This window comes from Phyllostomus discolor, chromosome 2 (assembly GCF_004126475.2).
Source record: "Phyllostomus discolor isolate MPI-MPIP mPhyDis1 chromosome 2, mPhyDis1.pri.v3, whole genome shotgun sequence".
Lineage (NCBI taxonomy): Eukaryota > Metazoa > Chordata > Mammalia > Chiroptera > Phyllostomidae > Phyllostomus > Phyllostomus discolor.
The window spans coordinates 163,557,521-163,580,809 of record NC_040904.2 but is presented as its reverse complement, the minus strand read 5'-3'; the positions used below and the strand labels follow the sequence as shown (position 1 = coordinate 163,580,809).

The following is a 23,289-nucleotide window of genomic DNA, read 5'->3' as shown; positions in this document are numbered from 1 at the left end:
TTCATGGGGAAGAGAGAGAGACAAGAGCAATGAATTTCCCCCTGCAACCAAACCCTTCAAATGTAAGAATGGCTGAGAGCAACAGTCACTGATTTCTCAGGCAGGCTAGACCCTTCAACAAGCAGGGCTCTTCTGCTGAGGTTAGTATTGCACCTGCTGCTCCCTGGCCTCCCCTTATCCAACTTCATACTCAAGAAAACCCTGTTAGGACCTTGACTATGATGCCTCAGAGTCTTGGGGCTTAGACATTGGAGAAGCACTACACCTAGGGGGAAGAGAGCAGAACTGAAGAAACGCTGTAGAACCAGAGAGACCTAATGGCTAGGCTAGGAGCTTGCTGAGAGAGAAGGCAGATTCAGAGGATGTTGGGTGCTTGTGAATATAAGACCCTAGCTCAGAAAATAAGAGAGATGTGCGAGGCTTAGAGATGGGGGTAAGTGAGGGAACTACATAATAGCTTCCACAGTGCTGCATCTAAACTAGTTATGGAAGAGACAGGCAGTAATGTGGACAGGGGAATGAAGAGGGAGAGGCAGAAGCAGAAGGATGACCAAAAGGATTATGTGTACTTTGGTCAGTAGATTCCTATAAAACATAAAGGAATCAATCCAGTAACTAACATGATGGAATGAGCTTTCCTGCCTGACCTGATGATTAGACTGAAGAAGGATGGAGCAGGGAGGGGAGGAGTCAGCCAATCAGATCCTGGGCTTTTCCCCCTTTTACTACCAAGCCCTATCTAATAAGGCCACAAGGTAAGATTGCCAAGGCTTAGTGGAAGCTGGGAAAGACCCCACCACTTAAACTGGGAACACTCAAGAGACAAAATGTGGTACTCAAATAGCTCTGGAAATAGATAAAAAAAGGACTAAAACTCTTGGGGGTTTTGTTGCTTTCTTTTTTGCTTTTTTTGGTTTTTGTTTGTTTTGTTTTTATTTTTTATATATTTTTTTTGGTAGGAGATAGGGAGAAAGACTAAAGTTTATGGAAGAGCCGGAAATTACTTCTACTTCATACATCAAAGGTAACCTTACATTCTCCCTAAGTGAATATTTTGATTAGAACTTTGGATGGGTAAAAAGGGATAAATAAGCAGCTACTGGGACACAAAGTCCTGAGTCCAAGAGGGGGCTGGGGATGGGTCAGCAGGTGACATGCTGTTGATTCTAGCTCCCTCTACCTAGCAGGAAGGGGCATGCTGCTAAGGAACAAGAAGGTACAGTCATGGCTTAGTGGGAAGGGAGGGAACTGGGAAACCCGAAAACTGGAAGTGCAGGGGTTAGTGTTAAAAGAGAGAAGTACACGTGCATGGGCAAGGGCGATTGATCGTTCAGGCCATCTGGAAAGGCCTTTGGCTGTGGGGACATCAGAAACACCCCCTTAGGGGATGATCTATATGGCTCTGGGGCTGGGAGGCTCCTAGTACAGGTGTCAACATGACCATGACCATGTGGCTGAAAAGCCCCACATCTGTCCTTTACTCACAACACACAGTTTTTCCCCCAAACTGCCATGTCCAAGGCAGATGCGAGGGGATAAGATGACATCTCTCTTGGCTCTGGGACGGGCGAGCTCTGGCTGGGGACCCCTCCACAAGGGGAGGCATCATCTGCCTGCAGACTGGGACTGTGGAGTCATAATCACGTGTGACTGTATGGGCATGCTCAATTCTGTCCTTTGGCTGGCCATCTGAGTGAGGACTGAGGTGGCCACTGCTTCAGCTGCTGAGCGAACACTGAGGCCATTGCTAGGTGCTGTTGCTGAGCTGTGCTGAATCACAGGGGCTGGAGAACCCGTTGGCTCCGAGCTTTCCTTGGGGCTTTCTGCCAAGGAAAGAGGGCAAAGAACAGAGAACAAGTAATTAGAAAACAGAATGGGGAAATAGGCAGGACTATCTTTTTCCATAATTCTAAACCAGACTGAAGGAAAAGGAAGCCTATTTTTTTTTGGGGGGGGGGGGGGGGCGGTTGGGGCAGGGAGAAACTTCCCAGAATCTTGGCTTCTAAACTATGAATGAGCTGGTAAACGGTAAGCTGTGGGAAGGGAAGCAAGAACCAGAAAAATTAACCTACCTATCCCAATAAAGCAAATCCCCAACATGTTAATTACACTGTCTGGCCTCTAGGTCTTTGTATGTAGGTCATTACCCTTTATTAGAATACTCTTCCTCTTATTTGTTTAAACGTGATTTAAAATAGATTTCTTTTTTAGGTATCTTTTCTGATTAATTCCCACAGGAGCTAAATCATTCCATTTTTTAAAATTTTCCTTTAGCATGTAGTTGTACCACAGGTAAGCATGATAAATATCAAGCTATAATCAAATTATGTAATAAATGGTCAGTCCTTGGCTAAGGTACACTTCACACAACAAATCCCAAAGAGGTCTGTAGACCCTCCTGACTACTTATTAGATAGGTATTACTGACTTAAAACACTTATTATGAGTAATGTCACAATAACACAAATATCTGAACTGCATACAAAGACAACTCCATGCTGCTCATCAGCCAAGGAGTTTTCTTAAACACCAGATAGCCTCTATGTCTGCTTAAACAGAGATGTGTGGAATGAGGGCAAACTTCCAACAGTTAGTAATATTCTTGACCTGAAGAATACTTGAGTCTTCTTTGATTACCTTAAAATCAAATATTACCTCCTCTGTGAAACCTTTTTTAAAATTTCATATATGTATTTATTGATTATGCTATTACAGTTGTCCCATTTTTTCTCCCTTTTCTCCCCCTCCGCCCTGTACCCTCATTCCCACCAGCCCCCTTAGTTTCCCCTTAGTTCATGTCCATAGGTATAAGTTCACTGGCTTCTCCAATTCCCACACTATTTTTAACCTCCCCCTGTCTATTTTCTACCTATCATTTAGGCTTCTTAATCCCTGAACCTTTTTCCCCATTCTCCCCCTCCCCACTGATAACTCTCTGAGTGATCTTCATTTCTGTGATTCTGTTCCTGTTCTAGTTGTTTATTTTTTTTTTTTAGGTTCAGTTGTTGATAGTTGTGAGTTTGTTGTCATTTTATTGTTCATAGTTTTGGTCATCTTCTTTTTCTTAGATAAGTCCCTTTAATGTTTCATATAATAAAGACTTGGTGACAATGAATTCCTTTAACTTGACCTTATCTGGGAAGCACTTTATCTGTCCTCCCATTCTAAATGACAGCTTTGCTAGATAAAGTCATCTTGGCTGTAGGTCCTTGCCTTTCCTGACTTGGAATACTTATTTCCAGCCCCTTCTTGCCTGCAAGGTTTCTTCTGAGAAATCAGCTGGTAGCCTTATGGGAACTCCTTTGTATGTAACTGTCTCCATTTTTCTTGCTGCTTTTAAGAGTCTCTCCTTATCTTTAATCTTGGCTAATGTAATTATGATGTGCCCTGGTGTATGCTTTCTTGGGTCCCACTTCTTTGGGACTCTCTGAGCTCCGTGGATTTCCTGGAAATCTATTTCCTTTGCCAGACTGGGGAAGTTCTCCTTTATTATTTGTTCAAATAAGTTTTCGATTCCTTGGTCTTCCTCTTCTCCTTCTGGCACCCCTATGATTCGGACGTTGGAATGTTTAAAGTTGTCCTGGAGGTTCCTAAGCTTCTCCTTATTTGTTTGAATTCTTATTTCTTCATTCTGTTCTGGATGAATGTTTATTTCTTCCTTCATGCTCCAAATTGTTGATCTGAGTCCCGGTTCCCTTCCCTTCCCTGTTGGTTCCCTGTATATGTTCCTTGATTTCATTTTGCATAGCCTTCATTTCTTCCTCTGTTTTGCAACCATACTCAACCATTAGTGTGAGCATCCTGATTACTGGTGTTTTGAACCCTGCATCTGATAGGTTGGCTGTCTCTTCATCGCTTAATTCTACTTTTGGAGCTTTGATCTGTTCTTTCATTTGGGCCATATTTTTTTGTCTCGGTGCACCTGTTACATAGAAAGGGGCAGAGCCTTAGGTATTTGCCAGGGTGGGGCAACCCAGGTTGCTGTTTTGTGGTGCTGAATTTGGGAAGGGTTCCAAGAGGGAACAATGCCACTTTCTGGACTCTCCTCCCACTTTCAGTCACTTCCCCTGCTACCCACAAGCAAATTGGGCCCTTCTGGTGCTGATTCCCAGGTGGGTAGGTTTGTGTGCATTCTAGGACCCTGTATGTCTCTCCAGTGAACTCTCCTGTGAGGCTGGGAGTTTCTCCACCCACAGGCACCCCCATAGATTTTTATAGTCAGAGGTTTTGAGGCTTTATTTCCCTGTGCTAGAGCCCTGGGTTGCATGGTCTGTGTCGCTCACCAGTTGTTCCTCCCAGTTTATCCACACGCTAATGTGGGACTGCCTGGTCTGGTCCTCCGGCCACTGCCTTGCCACACGTCCTCTCTGCCCTGGCTGCCCATCTCTGCCCCTCCTACCAGTCTGAAGGAATAATCCTTCTTTAACTTCTTGGTTGTTGAACTTCCATACAATTCAGTTTTCTGGCAGTTCTGGTTATTTTTTGTTTTGAAATTTGTTGTTGTCTCTCTTTTGGTTGTGCGATGAGGCAAACTGTATCTACCTACACCTCCATCTTTGTCAGAAGTCCCTGTTGCAGTCAGGAAATTAACTATTTCACTGCTTGTACTTTCAGAACATATGTTCATTAATTCATCAAATATTTACTGAGCATCATTCATGTGCCAAGCACTGGAGTACATAAAGAATAAAACGGTAGCCTTGTCCTCAGGAAGCTATCAGTCTAAGGGCTCTTTAACTGGGATATCTGTGCTTACCCTATTAATAGGTTGATATGCTTATCTCTGCATAACCCCATGAGTCTCTCAGAGGTAGGGACAGTGTCTATTTGTCTTGTGTTAAGTACCTACCATAATGTCTACATCATATAGCAGGAACTAAGGACATTTTTGTTGTGACAAATATGTAGTTTAATGGATTGACTATATATCAGAGTTCTTGCAGGAAATGAGTAGGAAACTTACTCTATATAGACTTCATATCAATCAATACTGAGTCCTTGTCTTCCTTTTAGCCCATGAAAAGTATTTGAAACAGTCGATCACTAAACATCTTGAAACACTTTCTTATCTTGGTTTATAGAACACTACACTCAGCTACTCATCTGGTTTTCCTCCTACCTTCTTGGTAGCTCTCAGTCACTTTGTAGGTTCCTTCTTATCTCTCTGACCTCCAATGTTGCAGTACTCAGGGGTTCAGTCCTGGGACTTCTCTTTTTCTCTCTATGCGCTCTCCCTTGATGATAACATTTCATCCAGTTTTATGGCATTAAAAACTAACTATATGCTGACTCCACAGTCATATCTTCCAGCCCTTCCTCTGAACTGCAGACCCATATAATCACTGCCTGCTAGATTCCACCTTCAAGACTAATAGGCTTCTTAAACTCAGCTTGTCCAAAACTGAGCTCCAAATATAACTCCCAATCAATTCCCCCTACCCCTTTCCCCATCTCAATTAATGGCAAAACCATTATTGCAGTTGCTTAGTCCAAAATCTTTGGTGCAATTTTTGATTCTTCTTGTTCTTCATATATACTGTCCCATTTGGCCTGTCATCAAACCCTTTCACTCTAACCTCAAAATATCTTGAATTTGACCCCTTCTAACTACTTTCACTACCACCATCCTGGTCCAAGGCTCCAACATCTCTTATGCATAATTGCAATAGCCTCCTAAATGGACTGCTTGCTTCTGTCCATAACTCCTACACTAACAGAGTGATCCTGTTCAAATGTAAGTCAAATCAGCATGTTACAGCTCTGCTGAAAACCCTCTAATGGTTCTCAATGTATAGTAAAGGCCAAGGTCCTCACCATGACTAATGAAGCCCTACACAGAGATGCTCCCTTTACCTTCCCTACCTCATCTCCAACTCCTCTCCAATCTTCATTCTCTCTAATCCACCCATGCTAGCCTTCTTGATGTTGCTAGAATGTGTCAGGCACACTCACACTTTGGGTCTTTTCATTTGTCTTTGCTCCTGTTTGCAGTATTTTTCTCCCACATAAGTGAATGGCTATCTCCTTCACTTCCTTAAGGTCTTTATTCAAAAGCCACTTCATCTAAAATTTCAACTCTGCTGCCAACATTTTATATTCCTCTTCCCTTATTTTTTCTTCCAAACCTTTATTCTTACCAATATACCATATATTGTACCTATTTATCTTATTTATTGTCTTTCTACTAAAATATAAGCCCCTCAAGGACAGGCAGTTTAATCTAATCTATGGTTTTCTATTATATTCTCAGCATGTAAAACAGTGCCCAACAAAGAACAGGCTCAATCAACATCTGCTTAGAACATGAATGTACACTTAAGTACATATTAAAATTAAAATTTAAATAGAGATATTTAAAATTGGTGATGTGGTTACTCATTTTCTGTGAAAACACATCTGTGAAATTATAGTGGAAAAACAATATATCAAAATTTGATAGCCAACATTTCTATGAATTTAACTTATAAATAGAAATGATTTATTAACTTTTACTGTCCATAAGCAAATTATTCACAATAATTTTGATTTTAGGATTGTGCTTGTCCTGAGCAAAACTCTGTGACTATCTTTCTAGTACTATTTTATGGGTGCTTATAGAATATGAACTAAAACCAATATCAGCCCTTCATTAGAAAGATAAAAAATACTTCCAAATACCAATGCTTAACAAACCCCCATGTATCATCTGCTATTTATATCATCTGCTATCATCTGCTTTGAGGTCAAAGCACTGTCTTTAAATTAAGAAAAACCTAGATGTGAATCCTGGCTCTGCCAGCCCAGTAGTTACATACAACTTCAGGTAAGTGACTAATCTGAGTACAGTTTTCCTGTGTATAAATAGAGATAAAAAGTCTATTTCATAAGAGAACTGGCAAAATGGTAGAGTGCCTAACCCAAAGTAGGTATCCAATAAACATAGCCACCCTCTATCTCCAACTGTGATAATTAGGATAACTCTGTATTATTCTCAAAAAAAATTTTTTTTGTAGGGCTGGTTGCTCCACAAAGTCTGCTTACTTATCAGCCTGGATGCCCCCCCCCCCCCCCGAATATTCAGAATGGAGTTATAAAATTATCAACAGTTGAGACACTCAATACATGCAATTTCCTGACTGACTTTGCTTAGGTTGTGAGCAGCTTACCTAAATAGCCTTGGGTCTTTTTCTGTAGTGCAGTGACTGGGCAGTCTTTATGAGCTAACAATAGCTGTTTCAACTGAGCCACCTCATTGCGTAGTAATGTGACTTCATTCTGAGGAGGGAGGGAAGAAAAGAGTATCAGAAAATTCATCCTCCACTCTTTAACCTCCGCGACTATCTCTTCTGAAGTGACAACAGTATGCTGCCCGTACTTTCTTCTCCAAATCTGGGACACTTCTGATCCAGCAAGGCTTCAATAGCCTAGGGCCAGTATAGTCATGAATTCAACGACAGGAGCTGCTTACAGTGAAAAGTAGGGATTTACAATAGAAAAATTACTTGTATGTAGTATAAATATGATGATACCAAAATCAATAATGCACATGTCCTTTGACTAAGAAAGCCTACTTCCATGAATGTTTAACAGATCTATTCAAGTACATTCAGTGTTCACTGCAGCACTGCTGTTCTAGCTAAAAAATGAGAAACATTATAAATATCCATACATTATAATATAACCACACTTAGAATGTACCACTATATAACTATTAAGAAAAATAAGGTATCCCTGGCTGGTGCGGCTCAGTAGATTGAGCACTGGCCTGAGAAGCAACAGGTCACAGGCTCCATTCCTAGCCAGGGCACATGCCTGGGTTGTGGGCCAGGTCCTCAATTGTGGGCATGTGGGGGGCAACAGATTGATGTCTCTCTCCCACACTGATGTTTCTCTCCCTCTCTTTCTCCTTCCTTTCCCCTTTCTCTAAAAGTAAGTAAATAAAATCTTAAAAAGGAAAATGAGGTAGATCTTCTATACATGTGGCCAGATCTCCAGGAGAGACTGTTCACCTGTTTATGTTAAAACTAACACACGATCCTTCCATGACTCCCCTACAAAACTGTAAATGAAAATAATATTTAGAAGTACATATCTACTGATATGTATGTCTGATAGGTACACATCAAACTTACCTACAGGGAAGAGAATGAGTCTGAAAAGGCATAATGGAGAGGACTTTGGGCTTTTTGGTTTGTTTGTTTATTTTTAGAGAGAGGGAAGGGAGGGAGAAAGAGAGGGAGAAAAACATTGATATGTCTGGCACACTGATTAGTTGCCTTTTACATACCTGCACCTGGAGACATGGTCTGCAACCTAGGCATGTGCCCTGACTGAGAATTGAACCAGCAACCTTTTGGTTCCCAGGCTACCATTCAATCTACTGAGCCACACCAGGGCAGACTTTGTTTTTATTCTACACTGTGTGTGTATATTATACACATGTTATATATAAATAATATATATTACCTTACAATGAAAGATTTTAATAATAATCAGAAGAACAGAAAATATATGGATTATAAAATTGTTCTAGTTGTGTTTGTGTGGCTTTTTATTTTTATTTTTTTACCTATCACATGGACAAGTTTTTTTAAATTGATTTTACAGAGAAGAAAAAAGAGAGAGAAGAACAGAGTGAGAGAGGGAGAGATAGAGAGAGAGAGACAGACAAACATCGATTTGTTGTTCCTTTATTTATGCATTCGTTGGTTGGTTTTTGTATGTGCCCTGACTGGGGATGGAACCTGCAACCTTGGTGTATATAGGTTGCTGCTCTAATCAAGTGAACTGCCTGGCCAGGGCTGTGTTGCTTTTTCTTTCTTTTATTAAGTTGCATTATCTGGGGCAAATCCATTTCCCTTTGGGTGTTCCACAACCTCCGTCAGAGGTACTGATGACTTAAAAGAGCACCCTGGGGTGCTTAATCTAATTCCCTTCATCCAAATTGGTCTATGAATGACTCATTCTAGTAGCAGATTTAGGAATAGATGGTGTCTTTTCCAACCTCTGGGGAAGAGATTTCAACTCTAACTTAAGGGATTCTTTCTGCCTTCTTCCTGGAACATCTCAATCTGTCCTAATTTAAAGAATTACCATCTTCTATTATATTATCTCCCTTTTTTTCTGATTCAACCCCACTTTCAATGTCCAACAATCCCCACAATCATCCAGGACCCACTCACACTCAGCTGAATGTTCTGAGAAGTGAGTTCCTCTGCCTTCTTCTCTAGGGAGGACACCCATAGCTTCCGCTTCTGACGACAGCGAGAGGCTGCAGCACGGTTGCGCTCCAGAAAGCGCTGCCTCCGTTCATCTGGATCTTCATCCACTGTGCGCCGCCGTCGCCCTCCTGTGCTTGGTGTGGGCTGGGCTGGTGAGACCTGTGGCCCAGGAAGGAAGAGGGGTTACTCTGAAAGGAATGTTGATCCTTTCCAAATTAAACCTGACATTAGGTATACTAGGAAAATCTGGCAAAGGGATGTACCAGTCTCTGTAACCACAGTAAGTCTCATCGCAATGTCCCTTAGCCTCTCTTTTGTAGTTATTCCTCATTCTGCCTCCCATTTCCTTCCAGTCTTCTCAGTCCCATACCTAGACAACCACAATTCTGTAGGAAACTGATTATTTCTGAGACAGACAAAATGAAAAACTAGGATCACTTTTTGTTTCTTAAGAACAGGAAATGTTGTAGGTGGGGAAATCATAAAGGAAGGTATGGGAACTTTTAGCAAGACTGTGAAATAAAAAAGTTTACATATCACTGATTTGGACAAGCAATATATACAAACAACAATGCTACAACAAATTTCAGAAAAGAAGAAAAATTTTACTACTAGTGAGTATTAGGCTATTATGAGCTAGGGACTAGCCTATTCTTTTTATTTATAATCAGTTATTAATCATCCTCATCAACCCTCCGCCTGTCTTGTTCTTTTTTAAATAGAAAAGCATTTTTAATCCCTTTACAAATTGGTGATATGGGATTGTCTTCTGTCTTCAAACTTCAGGCTGATGATGTTCCTTGACACTAAAGCACTTTTGGATCACCTTCCCTTTCTGTTAACTGATACGTGTTCAGAAAAGATAGATCAATTTTATAATAGTGGCAAAAATTAAAATGTAGAAAGGTAAACCATCTGTATAAAAGAAACTATATAATGTAAAACAATACCAAAAATAAAATTTGTTCCAGATCTGTTGCTATTAGGGAGTATCTATATTAGTAGTTTCCAAATGCCAGAACTCACACCAGTTGCATGAGAATAAGCATGAGCTTATAAAAAAAATACAATCTTTTAAAAAATGTTATTTATTTATTTGTTTTAAAAGTTTCATTTATTTATTTTTAGAGAGGGGAAGGGATGGGGAAAGAGAGGGAAACATCAGTGTGTGGTTGCCTCTCATGCTCCCCTCCACTGGAGACCTGGCCTGCAACCCAGGCATGTGCCCTGACCAGGAATTGAACTGGCGACCCTTTTGTTCTCAGGCAGGCAGTCAATCTACTGAGTCACACCAGCCAGGGAGTGGGGAGTTGAGGGGGTGGGAAAACTTACACTCCACCTTCAGGCCCTACTGAATTATGTTCTTCATTAAAATAATCAAGAGATAATTTTATTTATTCAGACTAATCTCTCTCCCAAAAGAAAAAAATGGGGAGGAAATTTCAAACTCAATTTAATGAGCTAGAAGCCTTGGTTAATTGATTCTCACTATACCAAGGGAAGTTTACACTAATTCTCTTGAGAGTTAAAATTTCCTCTTTGTCCTAAGCTCCCTGGACCACATGTAAAGACTGGTGTTTTACCAAGGATGCAGAAAAGGAAACAATAGGTTCCAATTCTCTCATAGGCAACTCAGTAACTCATGCAGGGAATGGGAGTGAAAGAACATGCTGAGAGAAAGGGAAGAATGAGAAGGAAAGGAATCGGTGGCAACTAAAAAAGAAGTCATGTCATTTCCTCAAGAGGCAAAGCAGCACAACTCAGGCAAGGGGCTATTGCTGTACCATCTCCAGGGACTGACATTGCAAGGGGATACATGAGGGTGGGCAGGCTTAGCTTCCAACAAGAAAACTCAGACGAAGGTTTTGTTGTTGGCCATGCTTTAAGACAGCATGTGGTCATTAAATGTCAGGACATGTGATGGTAACTGATGAAGCAGATGGTGACATCAGGAAAAGGGCTGGGCAAAGAATGCAACTCTAGAAACCAATCGCAGGTTGTTGTCCAGTACAGATAATATAAAACTTAGGCCTATTCAGTTTCCAAAGAAATTTACTAAAACTGAGGCCTCCTTGAGAAAATAACTGGGCATCTAAATGGAACTTCTCTGTCTTAAGAGATTAAATTGATAAGGAAAAGGTACAAGTTTGTATTTGTTTACTAAGCCATCTTAATACTGTGATATCACATATTATGTATTACTATTTGACTTTTTTCTCTAAAATGTAATCAAGTTTTTTTTAAAAGACTTAATAGATGGGAAAGAGACTAGAAGAACCTCCTTTGTATGGTGCACAAAGTGGTCTGAAGTGAGGATCTGTCACATTTTAGAGGGTTCCACAGATACATCGCTCACATATAGATAAAAACAAAAACCAAAAGTTAAGACCTCTTCTGTGACAGTTCTGCACATCTAGTCTGTTTACATGTAACTATAACACAAGGGTGGATAAAGAATGGCCCATTTTGCTACTGTCAAATTGTCAACAAGTACAACAGCACAGGAAGATGCCCAGAAAGCTGAAAACCAATCTTCTCTAATTTGTCTGCTCCTTAAAAAACACAGGACATAAAAAGCAATGTTGAGATAGCTGGTTCTCTCACCCAAGGGCCCAACTGACCTGTGGCTGGGCAGGGGATGGGGCATCAGGGTGCTGGATGAGGATCTGGCTTTGCTCAGGACGGGCGGTCACCATGGTGCTGGCAGTACCTACCACCATTCCACAACCACCATTGATTGAGGAGACTTGGTGGGTTAGAGTGGCTTTTAGTCTCTGTGGGGAAAGATATGGAAAAAAAGCCTAAGGGTGAGATTTTATCAAGGGTGGGAAAGAGTGGCTTAAATATCATTACTGAACTTATAGATAGCTAAAATTTCCACCCCAATTTTCCTTTAACAGAGGAATTTTTTAAAAAATGATAGGGGAAGAGAATGTGCACCTGGAGCCCTAAAAGGCCTACTCTATTCTCTGGCTATCATCCTGGGCACAGTTGGAGGGTGGGGGTTGTTGAAGCAATAGAGTCCAGATGAAAGCTCTCTCCTGGAATTCGGCCAGGTACTGGTTACGCAGCTATTCACCTCGTGGCCAGCACTCCTGCCCACTCATCCACCCTCCATCTGTCACCCTGGAACTGAAACAGCAAGTGTTCCATTCCAAACAATCTGTGCTGCCTCTTCACTGCCATGGTCTATGTACCAGGCTCCAAAGGTGGAAGAGAAGAGATGGGAATCCTAAATCAGGGTCTTTTTTTCTTTAGATGTCACAACAGGGTGTCTTTAGCTTTGCCAATTCCCAGAAGGTTCCCTCACTTGCCATACTTGAAAAACCTAGGCTGGTATGACTTCTTTCAGAAAGAGCCAATGTTGCCCCAGGCTGGAATGTACTTACCATCTTGGCTTCTGATGGCATAGGGTGGCCAGAGGGAGAAATGGAACCACTGCTGTTAACTGGTGGGCCAGGGATACCAGGAATGTTGGGCACCATAGACACAGGCCTGGCCAGCTGGATCAAGAGAAGGAAGAAAAACCAGAAGAGAACATAATAGTATTGTTGGGGCAAAAGTTTCCTCAAAATGCTATGATTTTCAGATTGGCACATTAGGGCTTGTTCTGTGCAACCTGCCTATATAGGGTATACAGGGATCCTGGGAAATGCTCTCTTCCATGGAGCACAATAGTGTAAGGAATCTAATCCTTCAGGGCTACAACAATTTCCATGGAAAAGGCTGGGGCTGTATACTGAAGACAGTGGTGGGCAATTTGGGAGGTACTAAGTGCCAAGTGAAATCAACCAATCAGCAGGCTGGCAAGATCAATTCCTAGACCAGGAGCCAATTGTCCAGATGAGTCTTTGTCTAGTGTTCCATAGCGCTGGATTGGCAGAGGTTAGTGAAGTGTTTGGGCAGGCTGCCATGCTCAACTAATACAGACCAGAACCCACGTTTCCCTGGGGCTTGTGTGCATTTATGAACATTCAGGTGGAAGGGAGGGATTGTGTGTTGATAGGACTGGTTGCCCCTATTAAAGAGCTTACCGATATAACAGAAGGCATCTGTACCGGAGGCCCTGGCAGCACAGGCATGGTCTGTCCATTAGCAAGATGCATGACGAGAGGAAGGGAGCCAGTGGGAGACCTAGAGGACACATGCAGTGAAATGCTCATAACACGGACTCCTTTGCCTTTGGATCCTTCTCCTATAATTCTGCAGATTTTCTAGTCTTTTTTAGTTAGGGAAACTAAAGGGCAGCATTATAAAATCTTGACGCCCTCGTGAGGTGGAAAAAGCAGGGAATGTTACAAGTTCTTTTTATTTTTTTAAATATATTTTATTGATTATGCTATTACAGTTGTCCCATTTCCCCCTCCTTTATTCCCCTCCACACTGCACACCCCCTGCCACCCACTTCCCCCCCTTCAGTTCATGTCCATGTGTCACACTTATAAGTTCTTTAGCTTCTACATTTCTCATACCATTCTTACCCTCTCCCTGTCTATTTTCTACCTATTATTTATGCTACTTATTCTCTGTACCTTTCCCCCCTCTCCCCCTCACACTCCCCTGTTGATAACCCTCCATGTGATCTCCATTTCTGTGGTTCTGTTCCGTTCTAGTTGTTTGCTTTGTTTGTTTTTGTTTTAGGTGTGGTTGTTAATAACTGAATTTGCTGTCATTTTACTGTTCATATTTTTTTTATCTTCTTTTTCTTAGATAAATCCCTTTAACACTTCATATAATAAAGGCTTTATGATGAACTTATTTAACTTGACCTTATCTGAGAAGCACTGTATCTGCCCTTCCATTTTAAATGAAAGCTTTGCTGGATAGAGCAATCTTGGATGTAGGTCTTTGCCTTTCATGACTTGGAACACTTCTTACCAGCCCATTCTTGCCTGTAAGGTCTCTTGTGAGAAATCAGCTGACAGTCTGATGGGAACTCCTTTGCAGGTAACTGTCTCCTTTTCTCTTGCTGCTTCTAAGATTCTCTCCTTATTTTTAATCTTGGGTAATGTAATTATGATGGGCCTTGGTGTGTTCCTCTTTGGGTTCTACTTCTTTGGGACTCTCTAAGCTTCCTGGACTTCCTGGAAGTCTATTTCCTCCCCCAGATTGGGGAAGTTCTCCTTCATTATTTGTTCAAATAAGCTTTCAATTTGTTGCTCTTCCTCTTCTCCTTTTGGCACCCCTATAATTTGGATGTTGGAGCATTTAAAAATGTCCTGGAGGTTCCTGAGCCTCTCATTTCTTAAAATTCGTATTTCTTCATTTTTTTTTGGTAGTTGAATGTTTCTCTCTTCCTTCTGGTCTACATCATTGATTAGATTCCCGGTTTCCTTCCCATCACTATTGGTTCCCTGTACATTTTCTTTTATTTCACTTAGCATTGCCTTCATTTTTTCATCTAATTTGCACCAAATTCAACCAATCCTATGAGCATCCTGATTACCAGTGTTTTGAACTGTGCATCTGATAGGTTGGCTATCTCTTCATCGCTTAGTTGTATTTTTTCTGGAGCTTTGATCTGTTCTTTCACTTGGGCCATATATTTTTTTGTCTTGGCACTCCTGCTACGTATAATGGGCGGAGCCTTAGTTGTTCACCAGAGCAGGGCAACCAATGTCGCTGGGTTGTGACACTTTATGTGGGTAAGGGGTCCGAGAGGAAACAGTGCCGCTTGCTCCACTCTCTGCCAGATTTCAGTCACTTCCCCCACTACCCACAAGCAAAGTGGGCCCTTCTGGTGCTGATTCCCAGGTTGGTTGGCTTGTGTACATTCTAGGACCCAGTGGGTCTCTCCAACAAACTCTCCTGTGAGGCTGGGAGTTTCTCATGCTGCTGCCTCAATCCCCACAGGTGTTTTCAATCAGTGGTTTGAGGCTTTATTTCCTCGACTGGGACCCTGGGTTTCCGAGGTCTCACTCCCCAGGTGTTCCCACTGGTTTATCTGCACATGAATGTGGGACCACCTGGTTCGCAATCCACTGCCTCACCGGGTCCACCCACTGCTGCCTTGCCAGCCAGCTGCAGCCTTCTTGCGTCCCATTCTACAATCTGCTGCCTCACTGGGTCTACCAGCTGCTGCCTTGCCCATTCCGGTTCTCCACCGCCACTTTGCCATGAGTCCTCTCCTCCTGGCTGCCCATCTCCACCCCTCCTACTACTCTGGATGGATGTTTCTTCTTTAACTCCTTGGTTGTCAGACTTCCATACAGTTTGATTTTCTGTCAGTTCTGGTTGTTTTTGTTTTTAAATTGTTGTTGTCCTTTTGGTTGTGCGAGGAGGCACAGTGTGTCTACTAATGCCTCCATCTTGGCTGGAAGTCCTGCTACAAGTTCTTTTTATACCTTGCAAATTAAGCAAACACCAATGAACTCAATGGATGGGAAGCTAATCCTATTTTTAAGATTTTGTTTATTTATTTTTAGAGAGTGGGGAACGAGGAAGAAAAAGAGAAGAGACAGTGATGTGCAGGAGACATCAGTTGTCTCACATGACCCCAAATGGGGACCTGGCCTGCAACCCAGGCATGTGCCTTGACTGGGAATTGAACCAGTGACCTTTCGGTTTACAAACTGGCACTCATTCCACTGAGTCACACCAGCCAGGGTGCTGGCTGATCCTATGAAGAGTTTTGAACAATTAAATAAACATCCCATCACAGCCATGTATAAATTCTGTCTTGCCTTAGGTGAGGGGGACTTGGACCAAAGTTGGCATTTTGCAAAGCTGAATTATGTCACATGATAGCCAAATATGAATAAGTTTCTCTTGTTCCTTTCTACATTTTGCTCTGCCTTGTCCAAAAAGATGTCTCTTTGTATTTTCCTTAGTGGGTCCACAGAACAATAAGCTTCAAAAGGCTAAATCCTGACAATAATCTCTTAACTCAATAGATACCATTGTGAAATCTGTACAGGTTGTGCCAGGAGTGAAGACAAACACAGAAACAAACAAAATTAGGGGTATCAAAGATCAAGAATCCTAACTGAAACTGAGGGAAATACTCAAAAAAGATGACTTAATGGGTTTCAGCCCCTCATTCAGTAGTGCTCTAATAAACTTTTAGAAGCCAAGAGAACTAAATATAGGTTCCTCTGTGGCCTCCACCATTATGTTGAACTTCCTAAAGTTTTAAGGATTCTTCTTTTGGATCAAAGAAGTATTAAAGAACCAAATTAATAAAGCATTACCCTCAAATAAATATTTGCTGGTCTACTTGAAAGGTAAAGGAATCTGTTTACAGGGGGAAATTTTTTTATTTTGAGGGACAATATCAGTGACTCATTTTCCTTGAGTATTCAAAAACAGTGCCTGTTTTAGCAAATAACTTCACAAAGTAGAAAAAGATTCAGCTCTTCCCTTTTGTGGCCATTGCAAAGGCACCAGGAGTCAAAATGAAATTTTTCTGACTTCTGACCGGAGCAAGAACTGTAAAAGGCAATTCAATGCACCTTCTCGCATTCACAGGGAGATTATGTTTCCTCCTCTTTCCAAAGAACTGAGACAGAAGTACAATGTTTGATCCATGCCCACCCAAAAGGATGATGTAGTTCAGGTTGTGAGAGGACACTACAAAAGGCAGCAAACTGGTATAGTCCAGGTTTACAGGAAGAAATATGTCCCCTACAGTGAATGAGTGCAACAGGAGAAAGCTAATGGTACAACCGTTCATGTGAGCATTCACCCCAGCAAGGTGATCATCACTAGACTAAAGCTGGACAAAGACCACAAAAAAATCCTTGAATGTAAAGCCAAATCTCACCAAGTAGGAAAGGAAAAGGGCAAGTGCAAGGAAGAAACAATTGAGAGGATGTAGGGATAATGTAATCCTATATACAGCTTTCATTAAAAACTTGAAATGGAAAAACAAACAAAAGAAAAAAGATTCAGACTTCATTATTTCTGTCTGCTCTTTACTTACCCCAGCTGCCTGTTGGATGGTGGAGCCTGTGTGATGACAGAGGTTGGGGAGGGAAGGGTTGGGTGAAGTGGATCATAGCCCAGGTGGAGAGGCAGGGAGCCAGGGCGTACAATGGTAGGCGTTGGGGTAGAGATCACAACAGGCTTTGGGGTAACCTCCTGGGGAAAAGAGACCAACAGATCACAAAATACTTTAAGGGGCTGCTTGCAGGGAAATAAGTAGCTAATAAAATCTAATACGAATTTATTGGAAAGAGCATTAGAGCAACTCTTTTTGCTCCATGTTCATGACCATACCTCACTCACCCAATTCAGGAAAAATGCTGAGTTAAGACCTTTACGCTATCTCCCTTTTATCAGGGATGATGGCTATATGAATGAGATGACAGTTGAAAAATCACTTAAAATCTTTGTAGAAGCATTGTAGTATCACATAAATTCTAAAAATTGTTATAATTTTTCATAATCTAGATACTGTTATTTTAAAATTGGTATCTGAGTATCCTGTGATCTCTATTGGAAAAAGGCAGGTATAAGATTGGTTATAAGGCAACCCAATATCTTCTTTAAAATAGGGCTATGGAAGTTTTTTTGTATTTTAAAAAGACTTTATTTATTTATTTTTAGAGAGAAGGGAGTGGGGAGAAGAAAGAGAGGGAGAGAAACATCAATGTGTGGTCACCTCTCACGCACTCCCTGCTAAGGACCTGGCCTGCAATCCAGGTATGTGTCCTGACTGAGAATAGAACTGGCGACCCTTTGGTTTGCAGGTCAGCTTCCCACTGTTAACGTGTTAGGATCTTAAGTTGTCAATGGCCACACTGGCCATGAAAACATCTCCAGACAGTCTCTAGGAACTGGCTGCTGATGAAAAGGAGTAAGAGAGGGGAAGGTTGCAGTGTTTATGGAAGGAGTACTTTGGGAAAATTATCAATCCAAATTTGAAGGAAAGTAAAATGAGATATAGATGCTCTAATCAAAGTGGATATTAAAATTAATAACTACTGGTAGAACTGAGACTGGATGGAAGCATGAGGGGGCTTCTGAGGTTCTGATAATATCTGGGGGCTGGTTACAAAGGCTGTAAACTTTGTAAAAATTCAGTGAGCTGTATACTTACAGTTTATGCACTTTTCTGCACATGTGCTGTATTTCAATAAATTCATAAAAAGGTTCCTTTAAAAACTATTCAGAATCTTAGTAGATATTCCCTTTAAGTCACTAGAAGACTTCCCTAAGCGAAAACTTTTTTTCTAGATTAAAAAACATCCTAACCCAAGGATATGTTTACAGATTTTAGAGAGGAAGGGGGAGGGGAAGGGGGGCAGCGGGGGAGAGAGAGGGAGAGAGAAGAGAAGCATCAAGAAAGAAGCATCAGTCTGTTGCTTCCCATATACACCTGGACCAGGGATCAAACCCACAACCTAGGTATGTGCCCTGACCAGGGATCTAACCTGCAACCTTTTGGTGCACAGGACATTGATCGCTTCAACCAACTGAGCCATTTGGCCAGGGCTAAATTGTCTACTGTCCATTTTATAAACAATGTGATTTTCTTTTTCACTCATTAATTGAAGTACAACATACATACAGTAAAGCGTATTAATCTAAAAGGTACCACTGAGTGACTTTTTACATACGCATAATCAAGACAGAGCCCATTTCCAGCACCCCAAAAGGTTCTCCTGCATCCCTTCCCAATCCATACCTTTCCTCACAAGAAGTTAAACGTTATTCTGAGTTTTATCACCATCAAATAATTTTGCCTCTTCTTGAACCTGATGTAAATAAAATCATATAGTATGTACTTCTGTGTCTGAATTTTTTGTTGTTCAATATAACATTTGTGAGATTCATCCATATTGCTCTTATATCATTAGTTCACTCTTTAAAAAAAAATCCTCACCCAAAGACATTTTTTCATTGCTTGTTTAGGAAGATGAGGAATGGAGAGAGGAAGGGAGGGAAAGGAACATTGATGCTAGAAAGAAGCACTGACTGGTGGCCCCACGTTGGCTCTGGGACAGGGGTGTATACGCCCAGACTGGGGATAGAACTGCAGCCTAGGTATGTGCCCTGAATGGGAATCTAACTGCAACCTTTTGATTATAGGACGACAATCCAAACGAGTCACACTGGCCAGGGCAGTTCATTCTTTCTTCTTCTTCTTCTTCTTCATCTTTAAGATTTTATTTATTCATTTTTAGACAGAGGGGAAGGGAGAGAGAAAAAGAGGGGGAGAAACACTAGTGTGTGGTTGCTTCTCACATGCCCCTTACTGGGGACCCCCGGCCCGCATCCCAGGCATGTGCCCTGACTGGGAATAGAACTGGTGACCCTTTGGTTTGCAGGATGGCACTCAATTCACTAAGCCACACCAGCCAGGGCCAGTTCATTCTTTTTTAATGCCATGTAGCATCACATTTTATAAATATACTACTCTTCATTTATTAATTTTCTTGTTCATGGACTACTGCTAGTTTTTTGATGATTATCAATACAGCTGTTGCCCTGACTGGTGTGGCTCAGTGGACTGGGCACTGTCCCACAAAACTAAAAGTCATGGGTTTGATTCTCAGTCAAGGCACATGCCTGGGTTGTGGGCCAGGTCCCCAGTTGGGGGTATGTGAGAGGTTAACTGATCAATGCTTCTCTCGCACATCAATGTTTCTCCCTCCCTTCCCCCTCGCTAAAAATAAACAAAAATTTAAAATATAACCATTATAAACATTTTCATATACTTCTTTGGGTGGACATATGTACTAATTTCATTTCTACATAGACTGAGAAGTAGAATAAGTATAATTTATATAAATCTAAACAATTAACATTTATTTAAATATACTCGATCCTCTTGGATCATATACTACTTACACAACTAATGAATTAAAATGTAATCTATTAATTAACATTTGGGATGACTCTTGGTAGAGAATTTTACCTTGTCCTTGAGTGGTGGAGAACAGGGGCTGGAGGCAGGGCTGTCAGGTGGGGATGAGTCTACCTCTACTGGCTCCTCTTCTTTGATTTTAATGTCTGGTGTGGAAGGCAGAGACATGTCAAGGGGCCCAGCCACGGCCTGTCAAAACAGAGAAATGAACATAGTTTAACCCCAGGATTCCTTTCAGGCTGAATCTGTATCTTCCCAGTTAACAGGCAAGGGAATACACTTCCAAGAAATTCAGCCCTTGGTCAAAGCACCAAACTGCAAATCAAAGAAATGTGAAGCCTAGGTTTTATGTATAACTCTAGCCAAATTATTTTAACTTCTCAGGGCTTCTGTTTCCTTAACTATAAAATGGAGATAACACCTGCTTCACCATGGGTGAATACTTAGAAAGATTCTGAAAGGGAAAATATATTTATAATGGTTATAAAGACCCTGAAAGAAAAAAAAAAGGATGTCATTTAAATCCATCCAAGTATTATGATATTATTTTTCAGGAAAGTAAAATGATTCCTGAATCCACTGCCTGCCTTTACCCAACCAGCACTACTGGCCATTGGAGAGCTGTGAACACTTTTTCTGCCAACCAGAATGACTAGATTACCCAATTATCAAAAGCAAATAAAGACAAATTGACCTATTAAAGTACTACAAACAAGATAAGAAAGACCTTTTCTAGGGAACTCCCCCGGCTTGATGGTGATTTCACCCCAAAATCTGGTCCTAGAGGTTAAAAGTTAGGAAGATAGGGCTTCACCGTAACAAAAGGAAGGATCACCTGATCAGTGAAAGAAATTAGAACTTGGTCCTAGAAGTAGGACTGGAGAAAACCAGAAAAAGAGAGTACTTGTCTAGCAGCAGCGTGATCACCTCACAGAACCGTGGAGGCATACACAGCTTTGAAGGGAACAATAAACAATACAATGACACCGTGACACCGCACCATGACAGGAGCACGAACTGCTGGCACTGCAGTTCAGTTTCATGACAAAGTGGGTCCTTTGTTCTATTCTTCCCATATCCTAGAATTCTTAGTGAAAGAGGAGTTTGTTTCTCACTCTTCCCTTGCTACCTTAATCCTTTAAAACCTTCCTGACAGTGAGCAAACTGATGATAATCTGGTGTCTACTACATTAAAAAAGGTGGTAATGGTTCTTTTTCTCCAAACAGATGGAGGTGAGCAACAACAAATACAGTTTCACTTCTGCCCTCATTTTTCTACATTGGTTAAGATGTCAGGCCCAATTGAGCTAATAATTCTGGGATCTCTGAAGTCAGAAAGAGGACTCTCAATCACAAATTTAAGATCTCCTTGGGGCATCTTCTAGGAAAGCTATGGTTCAGGAGAGTTTTGGGCTCGTACAACACTCCTGAAGACCATCTTACATTGAGTCTGTTCTTCTCATCAAGGTGAGGTGAAGACTACCCCTGTATAGGCAGGGAGAAACAATGAGAGATACCCAATGAGTAAAGGCTTGACTAACTATGAATGGCATCTCAGAAGTGTCAACTGAGCTAAAATGGCAATGGAAAAAACCTGAACCTTTTCAAGGGAGCCTAATTTCTTGAATTTGCCTATAGTGAGTTTGGTTTAAAATCTCTCACATCTTGGTGGAAACAATTTGACTACTTTCTTTGATTTGGGGGAGGGAGAAATGACAGAGTGAATAGGGTAAAGAAGCTGTAAAATAAAATTATATCAGTTGAAGCAACTGAAAAACGAGAGACCTGGGTCTCCAAAGGAAAAGTATGAGGAGAAGACCATGGTTAGTTCTGCCTTTTAAAAAATATATATTTATTTTTAGAGAGGGGGAAGGGAGGGAGAAAGAGGGAGAGAAACATCGAGGTGTGATAGATGCATCGATGGGTTGCTTCTCACAAGTCCCTAACTGGGCTTCTAGCAAGCCCCCAACTGGCCGGCAACCCAGGCATGCGCCCTGACTGGGAATTGACCTGCGACCACTTGATTCAAAGGCCAGCACTCAATCCACTGAGCCATTACCTTCCAGGGCTAGTTCTGCCATTTGAAAGTAGAACTACGAGTACATGCCACTGATCTGCCCTGCTTTATTTTAGTTTGAAGGAGATAGCATGAAAAGCAGTTCATATAAAGCTATGGAATTAGGAATGACTTCCAGTAATAAGGACATTTTATCTTTCACTCTTACAATTTAAGCTGAATGGAAAAATCACGCCCAATTCCCTCTTAGAAGGAAACAGTTTTCCTGAACATTTTATCTCATATCCTGGCTTTTCTATATTCTTTTTTTTTTTTAAAGATTTTATTTATTTATTTTTAGAGAGGGAAGGGAGGGAGAGAGAGAGAGAGAGAGAAACATTAATGTGCGGTTGCTGGGGGTTCTGGCCTGCAACCCAGGAATGTACCCTGGCTGGGAATTGAACCTGGGACACTTTGGTTCCCAGCCCGCGCTCAATCCACTGAGCTACGCCAGCCAGGTGCTTTTCTATATTCTGATGGGATTCCATGCCTTACTGCATCATGCATTATGAAAGATACATGTGGCTAATATGTGTATGTTCTGAGATGATATATTGGAATCTGTATGAATTATTATGGAACACAGACCTGATTTTAAATAATGACTAATAACCTAGAATTCTAATTCTAGAGTAGAATAAACTGTGACCTTTCCGATTTCCTTTGCACCCCCCTATCCCTTATATCATGAGAACTATTTTTTTTTGACTCTGCTTCTTGAACTATTTATTTCCTCTGCCCTTCAATCTAAACTATTCTCTAGCGATTTGGAATATAAAGGCTAAAATTGGAATCACAGCACCTTAGGAGGTGAAAGCATTTCTCACTTTAATCCTCTCTACAATATCTATACTAAGTGGCCTACATATAATTGAATACATTTTATGAGAGCTTCCACCTGCTGGCCATACTTCCACCTTTGGGTCATATAAAAAATCTTCTTTCTTTAAAAATATTTTATTATATTTTATTTATTGTGCTATCACGGTTGTCCCAATTTCCCTCCCTTGTCCCCTTTCACCCAGCACAACCCACTCCCTCAGGCAATTCCCCCACCATTGTTCATGTCCATGGGCCATGTGTATAAGTTCTTTGGCTACTCCATTTCCTATACTGTACTTCACATTCCAGTGGGTATTCTGTGACTACCTATTTGTACTTCATCATCCCCTCACCTCTTTACCCACTCCCCTAAAACCCCCTCCAGTCTGGCAACCATCAAA

At 41.3% G+C, this 23,289-nt stretch overlaps 1 protein-coding gene and 1 pseudogene across 6 annotated transcripts in view; one reads left to right on the top strand and one right to left on the bottom strand.

The window, feature by feature from the left end:
• Positions 1 to 925: 925 nt before the first annotated feature.
• The window catches only part of ATF7 (activating transcription factor 7), a 96,961-nt gene continuing 74,597 nt past the window's right edge, over positions 926 to 23,289 (bottom strand). For 3 of the 6 annotated variants that reach the window (XM_036018912.1, XM_028533471.2, XM_036018913.1), the window contains exons 5-12: positions 20,062 to 20,199; positions 17,122 to 17,279; positions 13,235 to 13,334; positions 12,590 to 12,703; positions 11,822 to 11,974; positions 9,162 to 9,359; positions 7,146 to 7,254; positions 926 to 1,823 (exon numbers count right to left, since the gene is read on the bottom strand). In XM_036018912.1, the coding sequence (XP_035874805.1) occupies positions 1,606 to 1,823; positions 7,146 to 7,254; positions 9,162 to 9,359; positions 11,822 to 11,974; positions 12,590 to 12,703; positions 13,235 to 13,334; positions 17,122 to 17,279; positions 20,062 to 20,199 (1,188 nt within the window). In that variant the 3' untranslated portion in view covers positions 926 to 1,605. The remainder of the gene's footprint in view (positions 1,824 to 7,145; positions 7,255 to 9,161; positions 9,360 to 11,821; positions 11,975 to 12,589; positions 12,704 to 13,234; positions 13,335 to 17,121; positions 17,280 to 20,061; positions 20,200 to 23,289) is intronic. The other 3 variants (XM_036018914.1, XM_036018915.1, XM_036018916.1) reach the window with 1 other exon arrangement.
• LOC114512868 lies at positions 16,528 to 17,109 on the top strand (annotated as a pseudogene).